General features: G+C 42.3%; 1 protein-coding gene across 1 annotated transcript in view; it reads right to left on the bottom strand.

Annotated features, from left to right (window-relative positions):
- The window catches only part of MBOAT2 (membrane bound O-acyltransferase domain containing 2), a 163,563-nt gene that overhangs the window by 16,019 nt on the left and 124,696 nt on the right, over positions 1-22,848 (bottom strand). The window contains exon 7 of the mRNA XM_018559993.1: positions 15,601-15,784. Within this exon, the coding sequence (XP_018415495.1) occupies positions 15,601-15,784 (184 nt within the window). The remainder of the gene's footprint in view (positions 1-15,600; positions 15,785-22,848) is intronic.

Here is a 22,848-nt window from a genome sequence, read left to right as displayed (position 1 = left end):
TCACCGGTGGAAGTGATGAAGAGCACTCTCTCCTATTCCTACTGCCAGCTCTGGCAACCAGAAGGGTTCTATAGCCCCTACGATGACATCACGGGGTTTGGAAGAAGATATTCAGGGTCCCTGGACAAGGTAACCACTGCAAACATTACAAGGGGCCTATCATTTCAAAAAGATAACTTTATGGGCTTTAATGACTGGGACAAATGGGGTCTTATTTTAAAGAGGCCAGTCTCCACATGTTATTTCCATAATATGATCAATAAAGTAAGCCTGTCTTAAATCAGCAAATCCGACCTTAGGTGAAAATTACTTGTCAAAAAAAAAATAGGTTCACTTTGCTACAGAGGCAAAAAAATAATGTATTAATGTTCTCCGCACCCACCACCACCACCCCAGTCCACTACCATGGCAGACATACGTCTAGGTATGGTGGAACTTGTGACCATCACTCTCCCTTCCCACAACACAAGGCTTGCTTCCTGAGAGGTCATCTGCCCAACCCTGCGTATGGTTCAACTAAAAGGTCATGTACAGTCGTTTTAAAATCATTAGATAAAATATGTAATTCTTATCAATGATTGTAAGTATAATTAAACCCTTAACCAACAAAGTTCCCAGTTATTATTCATAAAGTTATGCATGATTGTTGTTTTTTTTTTTTCTTTTAACTCCTTTTTTCTTTGCTGTGCCGTGCACATTGCTGCAGCACAGCCTCAAGCTTTCTGTGCAAGCAAGTCAACATCTGGGATCTGTTGTCAGTTACAGGGGTGGTGAGGAGGATCACACAATCCATAGCAGGTGATGCTGGACTTGTGCATCACCACCCCCATTAGCAGTCCTCAATGGAAGTGAACATGACAGTGACTGTGCTGTTGCTAAATAGAGGCCATAGAAAGGCAGTGAAGAGTGAACCTTTTCTGTGAAAGGTTTAATTACACCTTAAAGCAGAACTCCAGCCTTGCCTTTTTCCCACACTTGTAGCAAGTCCTCTTCTGTGTTAAAAACTGATTACTCTCAATTCTCTATAAACTTGCATCTCCAAATATAACCCTTTGAAGCTGAAGTAGCTATTAAGAGCTGACCTTCATTTCGTGCATGAACCACCTCCATCATTCATCAATCACTTCTCCTCCTGATGGCAGCTATTAGCTTTCTCTGCCATCAATCATTTTGTTCCTGAGCTTTATGTGAAAGAACACATCACTGGCATCCCTTTAGACCCTTGGTTCTCAACTGGTGGGGTTGCAACCCCTTGTTAAGTGGGTCACCGCATGCCTTCCACTTTTCTAGGTGAGAGGCTCCTCTGCGCCCCCCTAGCGCAGCACTGTCCATTCTCCTGCCAAGCTGCCATTCAAAATATGCTGCCCGGGACCGAGTGTCAGCTTTAAGGTGGGATAGGATGGGGCTATGGCCGCGAGGGAGCTCCATCCATACGTGTACTGCTTACAGCTCCCTCATGTGTCTCATGTGGACCGGAGTGACATCACATTCTGGCTCCCAGCACCTCTACAGGGCAATCTAGGGAGCTGTACAAGCAATGCACATATGGATGGAGCTCCATCACAGCACAGCAACCCACACTGGACACCAGGCTAAGGATTGACTCCAGGTAGGGAGACTGGGTGGACCTTAAAAAAAATGTGAATGTCTGTGAGTGTGTGAGATTGTGTCTGTGATTGTGTATGTATGTATGTCAGTCAGTGTTTTTGAGGGCCCGTGTACAGTGCGTTAATCACAGTCCTGTGTAATTAACGCACTGTACCATGGAATTGCACCTACCATGCATTCTGGTATGGGAGGTGTGTTGTATTGCCATTAATTTGAATGGTTCCCCAAACTCACTTATCACACACGCTTCATACACTCGCACTGGAACACGCGGTACACTAATGCCGTACATTCCATTGCAGTGCGACTTGGGTCAAGACTTAATGACCAAGAACAAAGGTGGGTCCTGAGGTTACACACGCTGAGAACCACTGCTTTAGACATGCCTGCAACCTGTCAGCAGAGTGCACACTTAAAGTCTGTAGCACACAGTGGCCAGCAGGGAGAATCAGACACAACTAAAGGGATCCTGGAGATGTGTATTTTCATCTTTTATTTTTTATAAAGATCCGAGGCAGAAGGGGGTAGGAGTGGGGGAAAATGCCATGTGACGCCCCATAAGAGGTTACTTGCGTCAGGGCTGTACAATCTTACCAGAGATGTGCTAACAGAACCAAACTGGTGCCATTTTCCCCAAGTCATGATTGTCGATCGTATCAGGTTTAATGAGCTGGAAGGCTGCAGTGCTACTATAATGATGCCAGAGGGGTATTATATTGGCATATTATTATATCCAATCCTTGTTGCCATGCACCTTCCCTATTGTCACTGGAATTTTTCAGTCAAAGTGGAATTGCCTGAGCTGAACTGTTGCACTAAGTGCGCTTTGTTGCCAATGTGTCCTGATTTGCCCTTAACCCTCCACACCCAATTACTTTTACTATATCGTAAATGCCATGACTTGCCTCCCTCTGCTCCCCTCCCTTACCAAGAGCACTGCAGTAAAGGTTTACAAGTGTCTCTGCTGCTGTGGCAAACCCTGAGATGCGTTGGGCAGATTCATTACTTGGCTCTTACTTGGCAGCAATTAGAGTTCTTTAAATTAAAACCAACTGAATATTTAAATGCGACTACATGCACCGATCACAAACAAAACTATAAAACTTTCTGAGCATTACTGGGACAATAATATTTCCATCACAATCTAAACACAGAAATTTCAGGGGCAAAAATTTGTATAAGTATTGAAAAAAATGACTTATTTGTTGGCATTCATACACAACTGAAAATACACCTTCAATAAAGTTAGGCCCCCACCTCATGGTATGCTTCCTGGTGGATCATTCAGGTCCCTTAGAAAACCTACCCGTCACTCATCTCTTCTTCCCTTGTCATGAACAGGAAACTTAAAGTCTATGCAGAGCCAAAACCTTCTTTTGTTTTGAATAAAGTAGGAAAGAGTTTATTTTTTGCTTTTTACTTTTGTGGAAAATTCCCTTCACTTTCTGTTCCAGAGATGCAACAGGTAATGAGTGGAAATATCCAAAAGTGAGGGTAATTACATTTCCCCTTGCTTTCTTTCTCAGTAACAATTGAGAAGCAAATCTCCCCAATGTAGACACAGACAAACAAAAAGGTTCTGCATAGAGATACCCTTTAAAAAGTAAGTGCACTTTAAAACAAAGTGCATTTTTTGTCCCCCTTCCCTGAACTAACAGATCCCACACTCCCCCTCCGCAGATGTACACTTGCCCAGGTTTATGGGGATTGTTTACATTCCACTTCCCAAATCGTCTCTCTATAGGCTGCACCTGCACAGTAAAGCACCATACACTTCTATGGGCTCATCTACCTCCATATTCCAGCCCGGGACATGAGTCCCTTCTATGGGACTCTACTGCGCAGGTGTGGCCAGAAGAGAGAGGACTTGTTGTGGTTCAGGATGTAAACAAGCACAGAAGGCCATGGGCATCAGATCTTGGTAATTATGCATCAGTAAAGGGGTGGGATATGTTGGGTCAGGGAAGAGCCTGAGCATGCACTTAATCTTAAAGCCCCTTCATTAAGTGCTCTGTACAGATGGTGTGCTTTTCTATGTCTATGAGCACCCTCATACAGATACACACCAGGGGGAATTTTGGGTGCTATTCAATGCAGTTCTCATCTCTGCTAGGAAATGAACCCATACCCAAACAATGAACCCATGCTCACCACTTATCTAAGTAAATACATACTTCCAACTTTCTGAGATGAGAAAGAGGGACACCACGGACATTTAGTATGCAATGCAGACAAATATTAGTTAGATCCATATTCCCCCCCCCCAACAACTATTCCTATACTGGCAATACTTTTGAGGTTGGATAAAAGATTTAATGTTGTATATTACATTTTGCTAGTTTTAATAATACATCTACATCAGACCAGAAAGAGGGACAACTGAGTCGGAAATATAGACAGAAGGATTTGGTTCCAAAAGAGACAGGCAGTCCCTCCAAATGAGGGACAGTTCGGAGCTATATTAATGTTCTTGTTTATTTCTTTCAAAGGACTCCAGTTTTTGTACCCCAAAGACTCTTTAAACCCTATCTTCTATTTCAGAATTAACAGGACCACTTCCAGCTTTGTGTTGATTAAGCCTGTTTATCTACATTGTAACTAAAATACAACATCTGGAGCAAGACCCATCTCGGTAGTGTATGCCTCATCTGCATTCCAGTACAAAGCTTTTTGTAGAACAAAAAAGAAGCAAATCACTTTATGGTTTCATCATCTCTAAAAATAGATTTACAGCTCACAAAGCAGTTTTAAAGGAACTTAAACATCTTCCTTTTCTTGACGGAACCTCTACTAAGAAAAATATGTTTGCCATTGCTGAAAAATGTAGTTGCCTGCCTATCAAGCGGACCCTCTTGCTTTGATAATTTTGGAATCACAGAGCCAGAACTAATATTAAGGTCAGGAGTTTTGACATCACTGATTAAATTAATCAGAAAGTACTGAGGCCAGAGCCATTTTTAGAGGGAGGTCATCTATGTCAGCTTCTTGATCTCTCTCGGTTCGGGATTCCTTTCAAGTAAACCTGACAAAAACCTGGGTAATTTCAGCTGAGCATATCAAAATAAAAGTGTAAAAGCCAAATGCTCTTTTAATTTTGGATAAGGTATGAGATGGTAAGACACCCGTCATTTCATTTTCTGTCCAGTCAGGTAGATTTAACTTCCTGTCGCAAAGCAGGAAATAAGAGATCTCCCCAAAGTGAGGGGATATCCCTCTGTTAGATGATTGTCACCAGAAAAGGTTTACCGTTTGGAAGATTTCCCTCTTCCTGCCCCAAAGACACAGCAGGAACTATGAGGAGATCCCTCCAAAGTAGAGGAATATTCCCTCTTAGACAATTGCCACCAGATCAGGTTTACCCATTGGAAGATTTCCCTGTTTCTTCGACAACTCAAAAATGTTGGATTTTCTATCATTTTGTGTACCGTGGACAATGGGCACCAGGAATAACAGTAAGAAAAAAACTTGCAGGCGGTTCAGACTTCCTACTACTCTATCCTATATTTAAAAATGTATACACTTATGGGTTACCTCCACACTCAAAACCATCAACAGACACAGAGCTATGGCAGATGAAATGATATGCAGCAAACCTAATTGTGCCCAATCTTGCCTTCCAAGCCTTCTTATTGGTCGCATCAAAGAAGAACCTTCGCTGACAGTAACCTTGTCTTAAACATTTTTTTTCTCATATACCTAGTTTGCACTACCCAGGATTGTGATAGGTTAACTTTAATTTCAACGAGCACTATACTATACTACACTATACTATACTATACTACATCTTTCTGTTTTTGAAACGTATGTGAAACACAGGTCAGCAAAAGCCCATTGACTTTAATTGAGCAGTACACATTACAGATCAGAAGCAGTGTTTGACCTGCTTTGGGTGTAGCATGTCCTATTGAGGGATGTTTGAACAACAGGCAAAGCAGATCAGAAGCAGCCTTTTCTTTTCAGACATTAATTTGAAACAACATAATTGCAAGCCAACATAAGCCCTAACAATAACATTAACAATTTAAAAAACAAAATACAACCATTTCTGTAAAAAAAAAACAATACCACCCCTGTGTTCCATCCCTCTTGAGTTAGAAAATAAGATCACAGTTTCCATATTGTAACTGAAACTTTCTTTGTTCTTCTACGGCCTAAGCTGTACTTTTAAAGTATGCAGTAAGTATTCCTAATTTCAAAACAATTCCCTGCTTTTCCATTTGACGAGTGTCCTCCTTTAAAGGGATTCTATCCTCCTACGTTTACATCTTTATTTAACATTGACTGCAGAGATTCACAAGGTCTTTTAGTTCACCCTGGCCCTGCAGAAGCAGGTGGGCTTTGTGCCAGGATAGACTAGGATCCCACAGGCACAACATCTTCAATACATTTCAGTTATTCTTAAGTCTGCAATTTCTCTTTGTATTCACTCTGACACTGATTGTAAGCTCTAATAATTTTTGCCTGGTCAAGAGCATTGCTTCAGCTGGAGGTAGAGTAATGGACTGTCTGTTATCCTCAGCGTTTGACCGAAATACTAAAACAGCCAAGTGCTGCAAAATGAATGCGAAGACGTTCACCTCTGAGCTGTTGGGATTTGCTGAGGAAGTTAGCCAGACATCTGGTCTAGTCTAAGCTCACGGACACTTATAGAGGAGCTAGGGTGAGGTAAAGAAATCTGTGCAAGTCCACTGACAATATTTTAAAAAGAAAACTGTTTCAACACAGGATTATAGTGGCACATTAACAGACATCTAAACCATAGAAACACTATGACCAAAGGTTTGTAGACACCTGACCACAATTTGTTGGACATCCCATTCCAAAACCAGGTGCATAAAATCTAGCACATAGCCATGAAATCTCTACTGACAAGCATTAGAATGCAAATCCTCTTTAGAAAATTGTACCCTTCCAACTTTGTGGCAAAAGTTTCAGGAATAAGATACAAAAGGCTTGTTGCACTCCTTACTGGAAATCCCTGTATTCGGGGAAGGGTGCTTGGAATGACTGCTGCCAGTAGCAAATGTAAAAGAGAGACGTCACCAGCACACCAAATTCCTTAAAGGATCATAATTGTGGATTTATTGAAGACTCATGTCTTGTGTATTTGACATGAGTCTTCAATAAATCCACGATGATGATCCTTTAAGGAATTTGGTGTGCTGGTGACGTTTCTCTTTAACAGTTTCAGGAAGCCCCTTTTCTGTTCCAGCATGGCTGTGCATCCAGGGCACAAATCCAGTTAATAAAGACATGGTTTGATGAGTTTGATGTGAAGGAACTCTAGTGGCCTGCACAGAACACTGTTCTTGGGGCCTACTGAATGCTGCTGAGATCAGTTGAAACGCTGACTGCAAGCCAGGTCTTCTAGATCAACATAAATACCTGACTTTTGGCTGAATTGGTACCTAATCCCTCAGACACACTCCAAAGTCTTGTGGTAAGCCATCCTAAAATGGTGGCTGTTATAGGTGCAAAAGGGGTGCCAAACTTCATATTAATGTTGATGGTTTTGGAATGGGATGACTAGCAAGTTCATATAGCTGTGATGGTCAGGTGTTCATAAACTATCCACTATGTAGCGTATGTAGGTAGCAGTTTCTATCCGTCCACTTAACACTGATATAGGATGATAATGAATGAACAGCAGCATTGTATCACTGATGTGCAAAGGTGCAAGTCTATGGGCAGTTCTAATAAATGATGCAGTTTTTCCAATACAAAATCTCCCAGCACCACTACTGAGAGAAGAGGACGCACTACCGTTTATATGCACAATGACACGATATGTACAAGTAGAACTCCGCCTATTGGGGTGGTGCAGAATGACCCCCTAAGTAGTGTGGAAGGCTAACATTTCTATCTTAGGGTCTGGCCCTTGGTGTATAGGAGGGTAAAAATAGGATGGGTTTGTAGTCAGCATGTTTTTATAATGGGAAAATAATGTGAAGTCAATCAATGAATATCAAGTAAGGCACACTTTTGTCTTTGCCTTGGGCTACAGCACATACTGAAAGGCAAGGCCCAAGCAGAGATCCTTCAATGCAAAAATGCTCTCCAAGAAAAAGCCCAGGAGGAGCCCTCTGGAAAAGTGACCTAAATATTTCCCCAAACCATACCTCTGAATAAAGGACCTCAGAGATTGGTTAGCTCAGATAAATATTCATAACTCAGTGATTGTCCTACCCACACAAATTACTGGAACCTCCTCACAGTAACAGGCAGAAAAAAATCAATCCACAGAGATTATGGAAGACGGGGCCAAGAAAAAAGAAAACAAATTCTAGAAACAAAATACACTAAATTTAATTAGGGACACGACAGCATAGGGCAGAGTCCCTACACACATGTGACAGCCCACAGCCCGTGCCTTCGAAAACAAGTCAGGCTTCAAATATTTCTTATAACTTGTACAGACTTGTTTTAAACTGTCAAAACACTATTTCTGATCAAAAAAAGGAGGAATTCACACCCAACCTTTTAGCTGATTTTGTACTCCTCTAAACTTCCAGCACATTATACTTATTCTGCACTTCCTGGGAATCAGCATTTGTACGTCTCTGTAAGACTCAACATCAGAAATCCAGTTCCTCCACTAGCCATTCCCATGATGGGAATTGTACTATCAACAGCTGCAGATCTTCAGCTACAAACTGTCCATACCTGCAAGATACTATAGCCATTTGTATGAAGACCCATGAAAAAGGGGATTGTTGGAAATACTTAATTACTTTAGGCACAGCTGAGCCTATGTCTACTGAGAGCTATTCAAAGACCATTCCATACACCCAGCTGCCTTTCATAGCCATGTGATTGTGCCTAAACCTCCCCTATGACAAAAAACAGATTTCCAGAATTTTTCACTAGGAAAATGGATACTTCAATAACCTGTAGTGGCATAAGGGATGACATTGGATATTAAATCAAGAGTACAAAGTTTATGTCATTATGGTTTAAATTAAACTTTCAGAAGTGAACAGGCTACAGTACTGCAATGCAGGCACCTAGTCATGTCTACTCATACCTTTAGATGGCTACTCCATTGTCCTAGATGCCATTTAAAACATGGGAGCTATAATGCACAACTTTCATTGCATGCAAACTTCATTACCTCCAGCTAGGTTCCCCCACCTCTCCAAACTTCGTTACATTCCTTTTGGCTAGGGATGTTCAGATACCAAGTACCGTACTCGGTACAAGTACAAATACAGATACTTTTCCAGCTCCAGGACTAGACTAGAGAATAATTAAAACATTAGGAGGCAGCTGTCATTTTTAAGGAGCACACGGAGCTCCTGGGATTTGTACATCTCTGTTTTAATGTATGATTTTTGTTTTATAAATATATATATATAAAGAGATGCACCGATACCATTTTTTCAAGTACAAGTACTGATACTTGTTCAAGTACTCACAGATACAAGTACTGATACATGTTTGCTTATTATCATGTGACAGATTTTCTATAAACAATACAGACTAATGATTTCAGGACAGTGGTGGAGCGCCGGAGCCAGGTCCCAGTTGCAACCGCTGCAACCCTGGTAGTTCTCATGAAAATGCCAAGTATCTGCACTGGTATCTGAACATCCCTACTTTTGGCCCATTAGTATGGCACACAGTCTCTCTAGCCTTTGGGGACATAGAGGGAAAAATAAAATCAACAAAGCTGGTAATTGCCAAAAGTTGCATGTCATAGCACACTAGTATTTAGGGCACCAAAGGACCTTGAAGTAATCTTCGAATAGTATGTGTGGGCTTCAATAGGTCAGAGCTAGGGTGGCTACTTTCATTCATCATGTTCTCTGTGTGTGTTGAAAAGTAGCCACCACTCCACGATCACTCCTGTGATGGACTACAATCTCACATTTAGTTTACTAATTTGTATTGAGATTGTAGTCCATCACAGGAGCGAGCTTGGAGCGGAGGCTACCTTGCAACACACACAGGAACCAAGGGGAACAAAAGTAGCCCCCCTCCAGAAGGAAGGACAGTGTTAGCACCAATTCAGAGATGATTTGAGGATCTACAGCCGAGTGATACACAAATAAGGTCCATTTTTGTTAATATTTAGGGTACTCGAAATGCCATTTTAAGATTTAACTCCTGAGTTTAGTGTCAATTTAAGTCAGCATGATGTCAGAATTCCAAATCTGCACATTTGTTTTGGGTAAGTAAATAAGTGGCCACTGGATCAGACAGCCAGGCAATTAGCAGAGGTCAGAACTGGCCTCCTTTATATTCCAGTCAGTATAGGTTTCCTTTATAGAATGAGAACTGGTTGTCCAAAATGGATTTTCCCGCACAATCACTATTGTGCCCCCAAGATAAGGAAGACATCAGGATCTCAGCTCAGTAAATACAGTGTGGCAAATAAATATTTTCCTCACTGTAAACACGCACGTTTGGCTGATCACATGTGCAAATTTAAGAAGCATACAATCCTGTTACTTATTGTACAGTGAAGTATACAGAACATAATGTTATCCTCTTGTTTGTATACTTCACTGCACAATAAATCATGAAATTTTATTAATTCTGAATTGGCAAGCAAGTCTCGCTACTTTACTTTTTGTGGAGATTTTTGCCCCGTCAATGGAGAGGTCCCGAGAGCTTACTTTAATTGGGAATGGTTTTATACAGTTCACAGAATAATCATGCAGCAGTCGGGTCTTTCAACTCCCGTTTCATGTCTATGAAAAACGTAAACTCTAGACACATTTTCTCAGCCTATTTTGTCTCTCTCTCAGGCCAGCCTAATGACAGATCACATTTAGAGTCTCCTGTATCAGCAGGAGAAGAAACAACCTCTAAAAAGATAATGATCTAATGCCAATTTTTTCCAGGGTGTGCTGGGAAGACAACTGAGAATGTTCCTTTTATAAACACACATGCATGTGCAGACAAGTCTGCCAAGCTGAACAGTTACAGAACGTGACTGTTGGTAAAATACACGAGTAAGTGAGGCCGGCAAATCTGATCAATGTCTATTAGAGCTATAAAAGATGTTTATTTCCAGAGCTAAGATAATGTGTGTCACATCTGGATCCAAAACTCTGGAGGTATCATAGAGGGCTCTCTGTATTTACTGGGCAGCTGTAAAAGAAATGTGCAAGGATGTGTATGGAACAAAGGAGCTGCTTTGTTTATTGTTTATTCCTTAGTAAAGTGTTAAATATTAATTTTAAAAGTTTTCATTCTGTTTAAATTAAGTCCCTCTTCGTACACCAACTAACCCTACCCTTTGGCAGTAGTTGTGGTGGACATGGAGTGCAGAAGTGACCAATGAACATAGCAACAAAGTTGCTGAAAGGTAAATATAAGCACTGTTGGGGGCCTTCTATTCAGTGAACCTGTATAATTAAGGCACAAGTTTGCTTAAAAACATGCCCCTAATTAGGTGGGCATGGGATGCAGAGGTAAGCAGTGAACATGGAGTGAAGATGTGACAAGTGAACAATGGGTTCAGAGGTGAGGAGTGAGCATGAGGTGAGCGGTGGACATTGGATACAGAGGTGAGGGGTGGACAAATGTGCAAAGGTGATCAGTGGAGTGGACATGGGATGCAGATTTGGGGGTGAACATGGGAGGCTGAGGAGAGGGGTGGACATAGGGTGCAAAGATGAGCAATGGACATGGGATTCAGAGATGAGCAATGGACATGGGATTCAGAGATGAGTTGTGAGCATGAGATGCAGAGTTGAGTGGTGGGCATGGGTTGCAGAGGTGAGGGGTAGATGTGGGATGCAGAGGTGAGGGGTGGACGTGGGATGCAGAGGTGAGGAGTGGACATGGGATGCAGAGGTGAAGGGTGGACATGGGATGCAGAGGTGAGGGGTGGACATGGGATGCAGAGGTGAGGGGTGGACAAGGGGTTCAGAGACATGGAATGAACATGGGATGCAGAGGTGAATGGTAGACATGGGGTCAGGGCCGGATTTACTTTCTCTGCTGCCCCAAGGCAAGGTTCCTCAATGTGCCCCCCTACCCACCAACACCCATGGAGAATGGCAGACCTGCAGGCTGCATACAAGTGATCTCGGCAACATCGCCGGGATCACTTGTAAAAAACAAGTCTGCGGCAGGTAGGCAGCGGTAGTAGATGTGGGTGGCGTAGGGGTAATCGGAGGACCTAATTTTGGAAGACAAGCAGACAGAGACCTATGCTCTATCCATACCTTTTCTGTCTCTTCGTCTCCTCAAACTGTGTGGCCATCAGCCTGATTGACTCAAACACCTCGTTTTTGTTGTCTCTTCCTTCCTTTCTCTTACCCCTAAAACTCAATATTGGGAATTGACCGACATAGTACCCCTCCTATTTTTAGGGGGGACTACGCAGGGGCGTAGCTCGACCAGACCCGCCCAGACACGTATACACACCAGAGCACATAAATAGATACCTCCTGTACCTGAAGAAGCGCCTGGGTGCGCGAAACGTCGTATCAGCTCCTCCATTTATGAACCTCCACCAACTCTATACAGCATTTAAGCTTCTAAGGAATTGTTATCCCTTATCCTTGATCGTCTGTATTATCAGATTGTTTCCTAAACTATGCACTTATCTTGTTATGATTTAATCATGCTGTAGGAAGGGTACATATGGAGAGAGCACACAGGGAGCTATCTAATTAGCTGATTTTAATTTGGATTGTATATCTAGTCTTTGTTTTTAATGAATGTAATTAAAATGAACTCTTTTATATGATTTTCTTTGTGGAGTAAGTTCCTTTGGTGCTCTCAAAACCCCACTTTCTGTCCTTGTCGAATATAAATTTTAGGGGTGTGGCACCTACTATTCGGACCCAGATCGAAAACCATCGTCTATATTTTGTAAAAAACAAGTGATGGCTTCTCCGCTGTACATTTAGCTCTGCTTGCCCAAAGCAGGGCTAAATGTAGAAAACATTTACTCGCCCGGCGCCTGGAACTGCATGTCCCGGGCATCGGGAGATAGGAATTCCACACCCCTGCTGCCCCTCTACTCCCTGCTGCCCAGAGGCCGGGCCTTGGTTGGCCTTGTGGGAAATCCGGCCCTGTATGGGATGCCGAGGTGAAGAGTAAACATTGGATGCAGAGGTGAAGAGTAAACATTGGATGCAGAGGTTGCAGTGAACACGGAATGCATATGTGAGGAGTGAACAAAGTGTGCAGAGGTCAGGAGTGAACATAGGATGCAGATGTGAGGAGTGAACAAGGGGTTTTGGGGTGAACGGTAGACATGGGGTGCAGTGGTGAGAAGTGAACATAGAATGCAGAGGTGTATACAGTAATCTCAGGGTCTAGTCAGCAGTGCCCCATTAAGCTCCTCCTACTGTCAGCACATTATGGCCACACAGTTTAGGTCCTGTTAAGAATTAGTACACTTTACTGCAGCACACTACGAAACCATATGTATCTGTGTTGCCGTTCATTCTAAATAGCACCAACAGACATACACAAGGAGATGCAATAGTTTAAAAAAGAAAAAAACTGCAGGAATTTTCTTCTTCTGCATTGGGACTCACTTAAAATGTATGGGCTGCAGTAACCTTGCAATATAGTGGATTGCAGCACATGCAACGCAGTATGGGGTGAACTGGTCATTAAAGAGATCCTGTAGTCTGCCCTAGATTACTGGATAGCAGACACCTTCCATTTACTTTTCACTCACACTTCAGCCACCCTGATTATTGCCGGCTGGGGGCCTAAGTGGACAATCGCCATGTCTAAATGCTGTCAGGGAGAAGAAAGCCCGTAACTATGTGTACCCTCTTGGGTGGTCCAGAGGGCAAATGGAATGGTGAGGGGGTCCCTGAAAGGTAAATATAAGCACTGGAGGGTGCCTTCAATTCAATGAGTAAAGTACAGGTTTGTTCAAAAACTTGCCCCTGGCCTAATCAGGACTAGAACCTTGTGTCTAAAAGGTGCCCATACACTGTACAATTATCGTACGATAATCACGGGAAATCCCGCGATCGTACGATAATCGCAAAGTTTATGGAAGGCGTGCGACCGTTTCTACTGTACGATCACACGTCTTCCGTCGAACAAGCACGATTCTCGGCGGGTACGATTCGTACGATTCTCGGCGGGTTAGTGGCGTGCTTGTTCGACAACTGTCGAACGGGCCAGTGTGCGCACGTGCAGCATTGCAGTCATCAGAAGCCCGCCCCTCAGCAGTGCAGGCTTGCAATGATCGCAAATACGATCAGCCTGTCGATGATGGGCAGATCGTATGTTTTTTTAATTACTTTACAACCATGGCAAGACAAAAGTCTTGCAAGGGTTGTACAGTGTATGGCCACCTTTAGAAGGAAAATAAGCATTGGCAGTGATCACAAGTTGCACAAATCTTCCAAATGGGTTTCCAGGCATATGAGTTCACTGGTCACAAAAATAACTCCTAAAATAGGCATGTGATTTACTGTGCACCAAGGCCTATCCTCCACAAGGAACTTTAAACATTCACTGTTGCCTGAAAACCTGCTGCTTTTAAAAAGAATAATAAAGAGATATTTAGGAGCATCTAAGAGAGAAAATGAACTATATGCAAATATTAACGGTGATAAAATGTAAAACGCTCTCACAGTATAATACATATAATCATGCAAAACATATTCTATCATCTATATTTTATGGCACAGGAGAGCTTTGAAGATAGTTCCAACTAAACAGAGAAGTGAACTTGAAAGTAAGACAGCATGTAGCATTTTACATGTTGTGTCTCCTGTAAAAAAAGGTGTACAAAATCAGCAGCAATGGTTCTAATGTAGAACCTCCGAGTCTCTATACAGCAGGATCTCTAAAATGGCTACAAGCACTATAATGCTGCCAAATTACAGGCAATTTTATATTCCCTCCATAATTAGTCTAAATCATAATGGCTAACCATTTCATGGTTAGTGTTGTTTACCTCGAATGAACTAGAGAGATTTTTGCACTTTAGCTACTTTTCCATTCATTTAGCAATACCTTCAGTGCAACTTATAATACATAAAAGAGTAACCGTATGGATTCATTGAATAGATATAGAGAGAGGGAGAGAGGGGAATGAGGCATTAGAGAGGGAGAGAGAGGGAGTCAGATTGAGAGTATAAAAATTAGAATACCACCTTGGTGTTGCCTGGGCTTTAGAACATTTAAAGAAGAGCTCCGGGCGATTGAAACATTAACCCTTGCAGTGGAGCGCGTTTTGGTCTAGGGGCTACAATATTTTTCACCTGATCCTTGGTCCTGCGGTGATGACGGTTCACCTCTCTCCCCCTCTGCTCTGGTCCGGGAGAAGAGGCTGTGGGGATCGGTCTGGCAGCCAAGTGGGGCCAAGGACCACGTGAGTATGTCTTCTTTATTTTAGCCCCTAGACCAAAACAAGCAGTTAACCCTTGCAGTGCAGGGGTAGCCCACTGCAAGGGTTTATGTTTTTCGATTGCCTGAAGTTCTTCTTGAAAAAGAACAAAGTAACTGGACACTCAAAGGTCTGGAAGTGGAGGTAATTTAAGAAAGGTGAGAGAGAGAGATTGAATTTAATGAACGGACATCCTTTTGCAATACAAATAGAATGATTGTGATTTACTGCAGCACTAAAATTGTGAATAGCCAAAAGGTCCAAGAGTGATGCCAGCCCAACTCACCATTGAGGCAGGTAAGACGAGCTATAGAACACCACTGCACCCATAGAGGTATGTAATTCCCATCAGACTTCCATGTCCATCCTGTCACAGCCATTGCAACGCCAAATGATGGTTAAAATCTGTCTGAAACCTTCCTAATGGCCTTGATGGTTGAGGCAGAATAACAAATTACTACTGGGATATTCCACCACTGAAGTCTTAAGGAGATGTACAAATCACATCAACACACTGGAACTCGCTTCAAACTGTATTGTCTATTTCCCATGGGGACTGGCCTTTAAACCAGCAAAACTAATGATTTTGCAGATTAGTCTGCTAACTAAAAGCATTCCACATAGTTCATGCAAGGGCACAATAAACAGAAAAGCAGGGTGACACTTACATTGGGAGATGGTTCTTTCTGTTCATATTTTATGTCATCTTTCCCATTGACCTCCGCCTCTTTCAGATGATATGATGTGCCTTCAATGAAAGTAATATAGTCTTTATAAGAGCATAATGGGCCTGCCAGGATGCCCAGGAAATTACAGCAGTAACTTAAATATTCCAGCAGACTTGGCATGTGCCTGTAATTCAAACATAAGCAGCTAGTGAGATGTCACTTTGGACAAAAATCAAAACAAAGAAAATGCATGGTGGACATTAAAAGCATTACTGTAGTTCCAAAGCTTCCAGTCACAGGAGGTAACAGCTAGAAGGTCTGAATGTTATCAACTGGAATGTGAAGTATCTCTGTTGTCCACTACAAATAATATTATCTCTCCAGTGTGGGAAAGAAAATAACAAAAGGCAGTTGGCAATGTAGGATTAAGGGCAGGGTGGTGGGAGTGCTGTGCGTTCAGACAGTTGGGGGGGTGCATGGACTGCAGAGACTGGGCAAAACCCAGACAAGGTCACCTTTCCAATGATCAGCAATGTAAGGGGGCAACTATCTTGTGACCACAACTATCTGTAGACACTTATTCACTGACCACCAATATAAAGAGACATTTCTTTATTGACCATCAATCTACAGGGGCACTTTACTGTCCACCAATCTAAGAGGGCCTTTATCCAATGACCATCAATGTAATGGGGCACTACACTGACCGCCAATCTACGGGGGCATATCTCCAGTGATCACCAATGTCCATAGACACCTATTCACTGATCACCAATGCAAAGAAACATTTCTACATTGATCATCAATCTAAGGGGGGACTTCTTTACTGTCCACCAATGTAAGAAGGTCTTTTTCCACTGACCACCAAGGTAATGGGGCACTACACTGGCCACCAAAGTAAGGAGGCATATCTCCAATAACCACCAATGTAAGGGAGCACTACAATCAACACCAACATAAGTGTGCACTTCTCCACTGACCGCCAATCTCGGGCAGGGGGGGGCTTCTTCACTGACCACCAATGTAAGAGGGCCTTTCTTCACTGACCACCAATGTAACAGGGGACTACACTGGCCACCAAAGTAAGGAGGCATATCTCCACTAACCACCAATATAAGGGAGCACTACAATTAACACCAACATAAGTGTGCACTTCTCCACTGACCGCCAATCTCGGGCAGGGGGGGTTTCTTCACTGACCACCAATGTAAGAGGGCCTTTCTTCACTGACCCCCAATGTAATGGGGCACTACCAAGACCACCAATGTAAGAGGGCCTTTCTTCACTAACCACCAATGTAATGGGGCACTACCCTGACCACCAATGTAAGAGGGCACTATACTGACTATTTTGCACAATTCAGCGGCTAGGAGTATGCCTGGAGTATGCACTTTGTACGTTGTGCTGTACATGACATATTCCTGACCAATGCACTGTCTGCATTTCTTTACTGGACAATATTATTCATATGTTTTTATAGCTATTATTGGAAATCATTTTGAGCAGGGTTTAGCAATAATATTGAGCAAGGTTATTGTAGAAAAATAATCTGCTCCAGCTGTCAAATTTGCTGGGTATGTCATAGGCTGTTGGCAATACCTCCTATCATCTCGGTTTTAAATGTGATGTTGAACTGTGGTAGAGGTGGAAGTATTGCTTGCAGTGACCATTTCCATAGAAACTTCCACCTTATAAAAATGTCAACTGGATTTAGATTGTTTGCTGAAGACTTCAAAGACACTTTCTATCTTCCAGTGTACAGTGATCATGAAAACAGCTTTCATATTAATAATAGAAAACAATTCACATTCAGATGAATGAAAAGGAAAAAGCTCATGACATTCAATACCACCAATATACAAAGAAATTAAATAATCAATTGGCCCTAGTATACAGGAACACGCAATGGTTCAGAGTCTAGTGTAGCAAGATATAGGGATCAAGATATAGGGATCAAGATTTCACGTCTTTCTGATATAAGTTATACAAGGAATGCATAGTTCGTTGAGGTTTTTTTTACATATTTTCTTGCTATGCTCAGGATAAAAAATAAAAACATTTATATTAAGCTCATTTTTTAATGTTTTCCTGTATCTTTTTTGCTCCTTTGTTTCAAAAAGATTGTTGTTCACAGAATTCAAATGCTTTAGCTGAAATTTATACACACACAATTGAATAAGTCCGAGCAGCGACTCATCCCTTATCCTACAGCTTTATCTGTTCTTTAACCACTTGCTGACCGGGGTGTTTATACCCCCTTCCTGTCCAGGCCATTTTTCAGTGTTTAGCGCCTGCGCTACTTTGACTGACATTTATTCCGTCATGCAACGCTGTACTGAAATGAATTTTATACCATTTTTTGCGGACAGATAGAGCTTTCTTTTGGGGGTATTTAATCACCACTGGGGGTTTTATTTTTTACTATATATTAAAAAATGTACCGAAGATTTTGAAAAAAAAACCTGTTCTCCCTACGTTATGTTATAAAACATTTATTATTACCCAATTTTTTGGTAACATATAAAAGATGGGGTCACGTCGGGTAAATTAGACACCAAACATGTCAAGCTTTAAAATTGCGCGCACCCGTTAAATCCCAAAAACGACCATACTCAAAATTGACCATAGCCGACGCTTGAAAAGCTTTTACCGCTCATCAGTTTAGTATTATCAGTGATTGATGGCCCTAAAATTATTGCTCTCACTCCGACGTTCGTGGCGATATGTAACATGTGCGGCACAATGGATGTAATCTGCGTTTTCGCACGTGGCGGGCTTGACGCATGTTTGCATGTGTATGTTGGGGGCGGGGGACTTTATTTTTTATTGCTTTGATATGTGATTTTTAATTTTAAAAATTTTTTTTGAAACTTACATTTTTTAAACCTTTTTTTTTTTCACTGAACTTTATTGCTATCACATAGGGAGCAAACAAGCTCCCTATGTGATAGCCAATTTGCAGTGACAGGTCGTCTTTATGGAGATATCAGGGGTCTTTAAGACCCCTGTCACCTTGGGACCCCCAGAGAAGCTGATGAAGTAGAGACCTGCTTCACCAGCTTCTCTCCGGTTTCTGTACCCGAGAGTGACACTGAATGCAGGCAGTGATGTAATACACATCACTGCCTGCATTCCGAAGAGGAGAAGGAGATCAAACGGAGCTCGTGTACTGAGCTCCGTTTGATCTCCGGCCACAGAGCTGCTGTGTTGGTCCCGGGCTCACACCGGGAACAGCGGAGCCCGGGATCGCCAGCAGCGGCGGCGACGGAGAGGGGGGCCCGCACACCCGACCGGATATTACAAGCGATCGGGCGTCTCTACAGACGCCTGAACGCTTGCATGGAAACAGCCATCGCTGGCTGTTTACATTCAAAGCCGGTTTCCCGCTCGTGCCCGCTGCCTGGCGGCGAGCACGAGCAGGACGGGATGGGTCGTTTAAAAACGCCCACCCGCCCTTAAGAAGCCGCTGTCCGGCCGTTTAATTACAACGGCGGCCGGACAGCAGGTGGTTAAACACTTTAACAACAACTCGCTCCATGGTTTGAGTGCCAACAATCATCCCACGTTCAAAGGCTGTTAAATCGCATTGTTGACCCATATCTTCAGAAAAAAAATCACTTCTACTGTCGTGGTTAATTTTTTATTTTCAATCTACCACTTTCAGGCCACAATTGGTCAAATAGAAATCCAAAATAGAGCATAAGCTTTTTTTCACACCTGAAACAGACTTGAAATGCAAGAGAGATCATTATACACATAATAATAACCTAAATAACCAGATGAGAGACACATCCATATGGTTATAAACCTGCTGCCTATAACTATGCAAGTAGTGTAAGCTTTCTTATTGGAAAGCCCAGTATTCTTTGCAAACTGAATGCCATTGAAGCACCTTTTATAAAATGCTTAACGCAAAGTAAAGGTTTTATATCAATATATTAAAAAATATCATAAAGCAGGTTTTGTATTTAATTTTTTTATGTTTTTCTATTTTATTAAACGTGTTAAATGTTTTTTTGTAAAATAAACATTTATACAAATGTATACTTGAGTAGTTACAAAATAAATGCTGAAATAAAACTGGCTAAGAACTGTTGTTCCTTCCTTTTAAGGAAAATCTATTGGAAAACCAGGATTTTATCTCGTATCAAATATATTATTTTATAATTTAGCTGCAGGAACTGTGCGGCTACAAAGATCTGTGGTCGCAGCGGGCAGCATATGGCCTGGAGGGCACATAATTGAAATCTGGCATGGTAGCTATGCAACATCTGTTCCCCTAGGCTCCCCTAAGCAGTTTGCTTTGCAGTCGTACAGTATAAAGTGTATGCCTACTGCATGACAGGTCCTTTCTCAGATGCTGCGTCATATATACATTTCTGAAGTGTTTGATTTTATATGTTCAGTTCTTTCTTCTTTAAACTAAAATCTGGGCTAAATACATTGTTTCATTGTTAAAATAAACATATGTGAATTGTCCTATCTGCGAAGTGATTTGTAATTCTGTTCAGTCTCTGATACTTTGCGGGGCTTCCGATCTTCCGCGCTGCCATTCGGGAGATGGATTTCACTTCCTTATCACTCACACCTGGCCCCCTACCGCATATGCACAATCCGCCTACTGGGGCAGACTGTCCTGATGTCCTGGGATGTGTGACGTGTATCCAAGGAGGCTGCAAATGCAGTGTGGGCGGGGGTTCAGCTTGACTGAGGGCTACGTCAATGAGGAAGTGGCTCCAGAAAAAGGTACTTGATCCCCCACCAAGAAAAATCTTGTCAACTTATCTATCTATTAGACTTGTGCGATTCGTTTCATTCCGAATCAAAATTTGAAGGAATTGTCCGGAATTCGGACATTCGGAATTTCCGAATCCCAATGCATCCGAATGTGTCCAAATTCGAATTTCCGTTTCCGAATTTCAGATCCTGTACAAATTTCGTTCAAAAACTAAACTGAATCGGACATGGGAGCCATATACAGTATATACATATAATACTAAAGCTGAGGCTCCCAGACCCAGCTGAGGCTCCTAGACCCGAATGACATTCGGAATCCGAATGGCATGTGGGATCTCCCAAATGCCATTCGGGTCTGGGAGCCTCAGCTTTAGTAATATATGTATATGGCTCCCAGACCCGAATGGCATTCAGAAGCGATCCCGAACGCCATCTGAGTCTAGGAGATTCAGTTTTAGTATTAATATCTGTATATGGTGTACTGTGGTATTCACAATGAATATTCATAAACTCATCTGAAACTAACGACAATTCGGATCCGAATCCCGAAAATAACCAATCAAAATGTTTCCATAGCTTACATGTAAAGTAGTCACCGCTCCAAGCTCACTGCTGTGATGGACTACAATCTCAATACAAATTAGTAAACCAAACCTGAAATTGTAGTCCATCCGTCTATATATCTATCTGTTTTCGTCCTTGTGTGTTATTTTGTCTATGTATATATGTAGTTAGTACTTTTTCTTTATTTTACCCACATTTTTTCAATATGGTATTTTATCTATCTAAGTCTCTTACTGCTTTATCCTTATTCCTGATACCCGTTTTCCCATATTGATTTCGATTTAAATGCTGTATGGGATTATATTATTTCCCCACTCTGAGGTTATGGTGCTGCGCCTGTGTAATGCTAATAGCTGTACGCTTGCTTATTCCACACTCTGCCGATATTCCGGCTGGCGCATGCGCACTAGAATCGTGGAGAATTGTATCTCCCCATCACCCTGGTTACGAATGACGTCTATCATATGTGTCTAACCAGGACAGAAGGCGATGCTGTGTATATCACAGAAGGACACCGGATCGCAACTCTGCCTCATACTTTTTACATCCTTAGCAGATTGCCAAGATGTTTTACATTACACCGCCACGGCCATCATTCTTAACCTCAGACTGGAGGCAACAAACTGTGAGTAACATGGATAGTATATATGTGTGTGTGTTTTAAACATGTTTTTGTATTTTAAAAATGGCGTTTTTCCCGCCATTCTGACATCACTGGGGGGGTGTCTATTGATAATTGGTTCACATCATGGGGTATATATGTGGTGTGTGGACACCATCACATTGTCACATCTTTTGCCCTGAGGAAGGGACCCTGCGTGGCCCCGAAACGTCAGCTGTTTGACTATTGTGACACGTATGTCCAATAAAAAGGACTTATCTATTTGAAATCAATCTGAGTGCTGGTAACCTATTTTTTCTACTTTGTGCATTACACGGTGCCATCCGTGGGAGTTACTGCAAGCACCTTATTTCTACTGGCCGGGACTGCTGAAAGGTGTGCGGAGAGCACCCACACCAATTAGAACCTATGCCAGGTTATTACTGCTGCGTCAAGGCAGATTTCCCCTCGCTTCCTGTTCCCTTTTCTTTGGCGCAGGAAGTGGGATGATATTTCTCTAGTCGATACACAAACAAGAAAAATATATGTTTTCTAGAGAGGAGAAGAGCTATAATCTCTATTAGGGCCTGTGTCAAAGGGCTTTGGCCTTGTGTTGATGCCAGGTATAATTTAGAATTCATTGACAGGTGCATTTGACCTTCATTTGATCTCCTCCTGATCTGCATTGCCATAGACTAGTATAAGGATGCAAACCCCGCTTGTAGAGAGCAAAAGCCTATCGACACAGGCCCTCGGGGTCTTCCCAATGTATAGCCAATGCAGAAATTTACTTCCACTTCCTGCCACTGATTAATGGACCTGTCACACCATCAAGGGGGCGTTCCAGTGTGTTTGGCCTCCGGAACGCACTGGAATGCAACTTGGCCGCCTCACTTTGTTTTGGGGCGGGAAGGGGCGTGGTGGTGCATTGAAATCAATAGCACCGCATCCACGCCCCCCGCCCATGGTGCGATCGCAGCCATATGAACCTGTGGCACATTAGTGACTGCATTCTGGTCAAGTGTGATCTGCAAAAAATGCTGCATGCACCATTTTTTTGCAGTTAGCAAGGGACCGGAATGCAGCAGAGAACTGCACTGATATCACTATAGCAATGCTGCTTCTGCACAGATACAGTACAGTGAGTGAGCATTGTAATCCTAGGACAAGAAATGTGTTACTCAAAGGATCATCAAGTGAGGATAAAGGTGAGCCTGTTTGGTTTAGATATGCTTTAGAATACATGTACAGTCAAACTTTTTTGCTTTGGATAGAGTAGGGAATGTCTGAAACCCCTATCAGGCTCTCATTACTCCCTTCCATTGGGGACACCTGTTGTTGTGGCT

This window comes from Nanorana parkeri, unplaced genomic scaffold (assembly GCF_000935625.1).
Source record: "Nanorana parkeri isolate BGI_ZX_2015 unplaced genomic scaffold, ASM93562v1 scaffold425, whole genome shotgun sequence".
Taxonomy (NCBI): Eukaryota; Metazoa; Chordata; class Amphibia; order Anura; family Dicroglossidae; genus Nanorana; species Nanorana parkeri.
The sequence above is the reverse complement of the archived record's forward strand: the minus strand, read 5'-3'. Positions and strand labels throughout refer to the sequence as shown.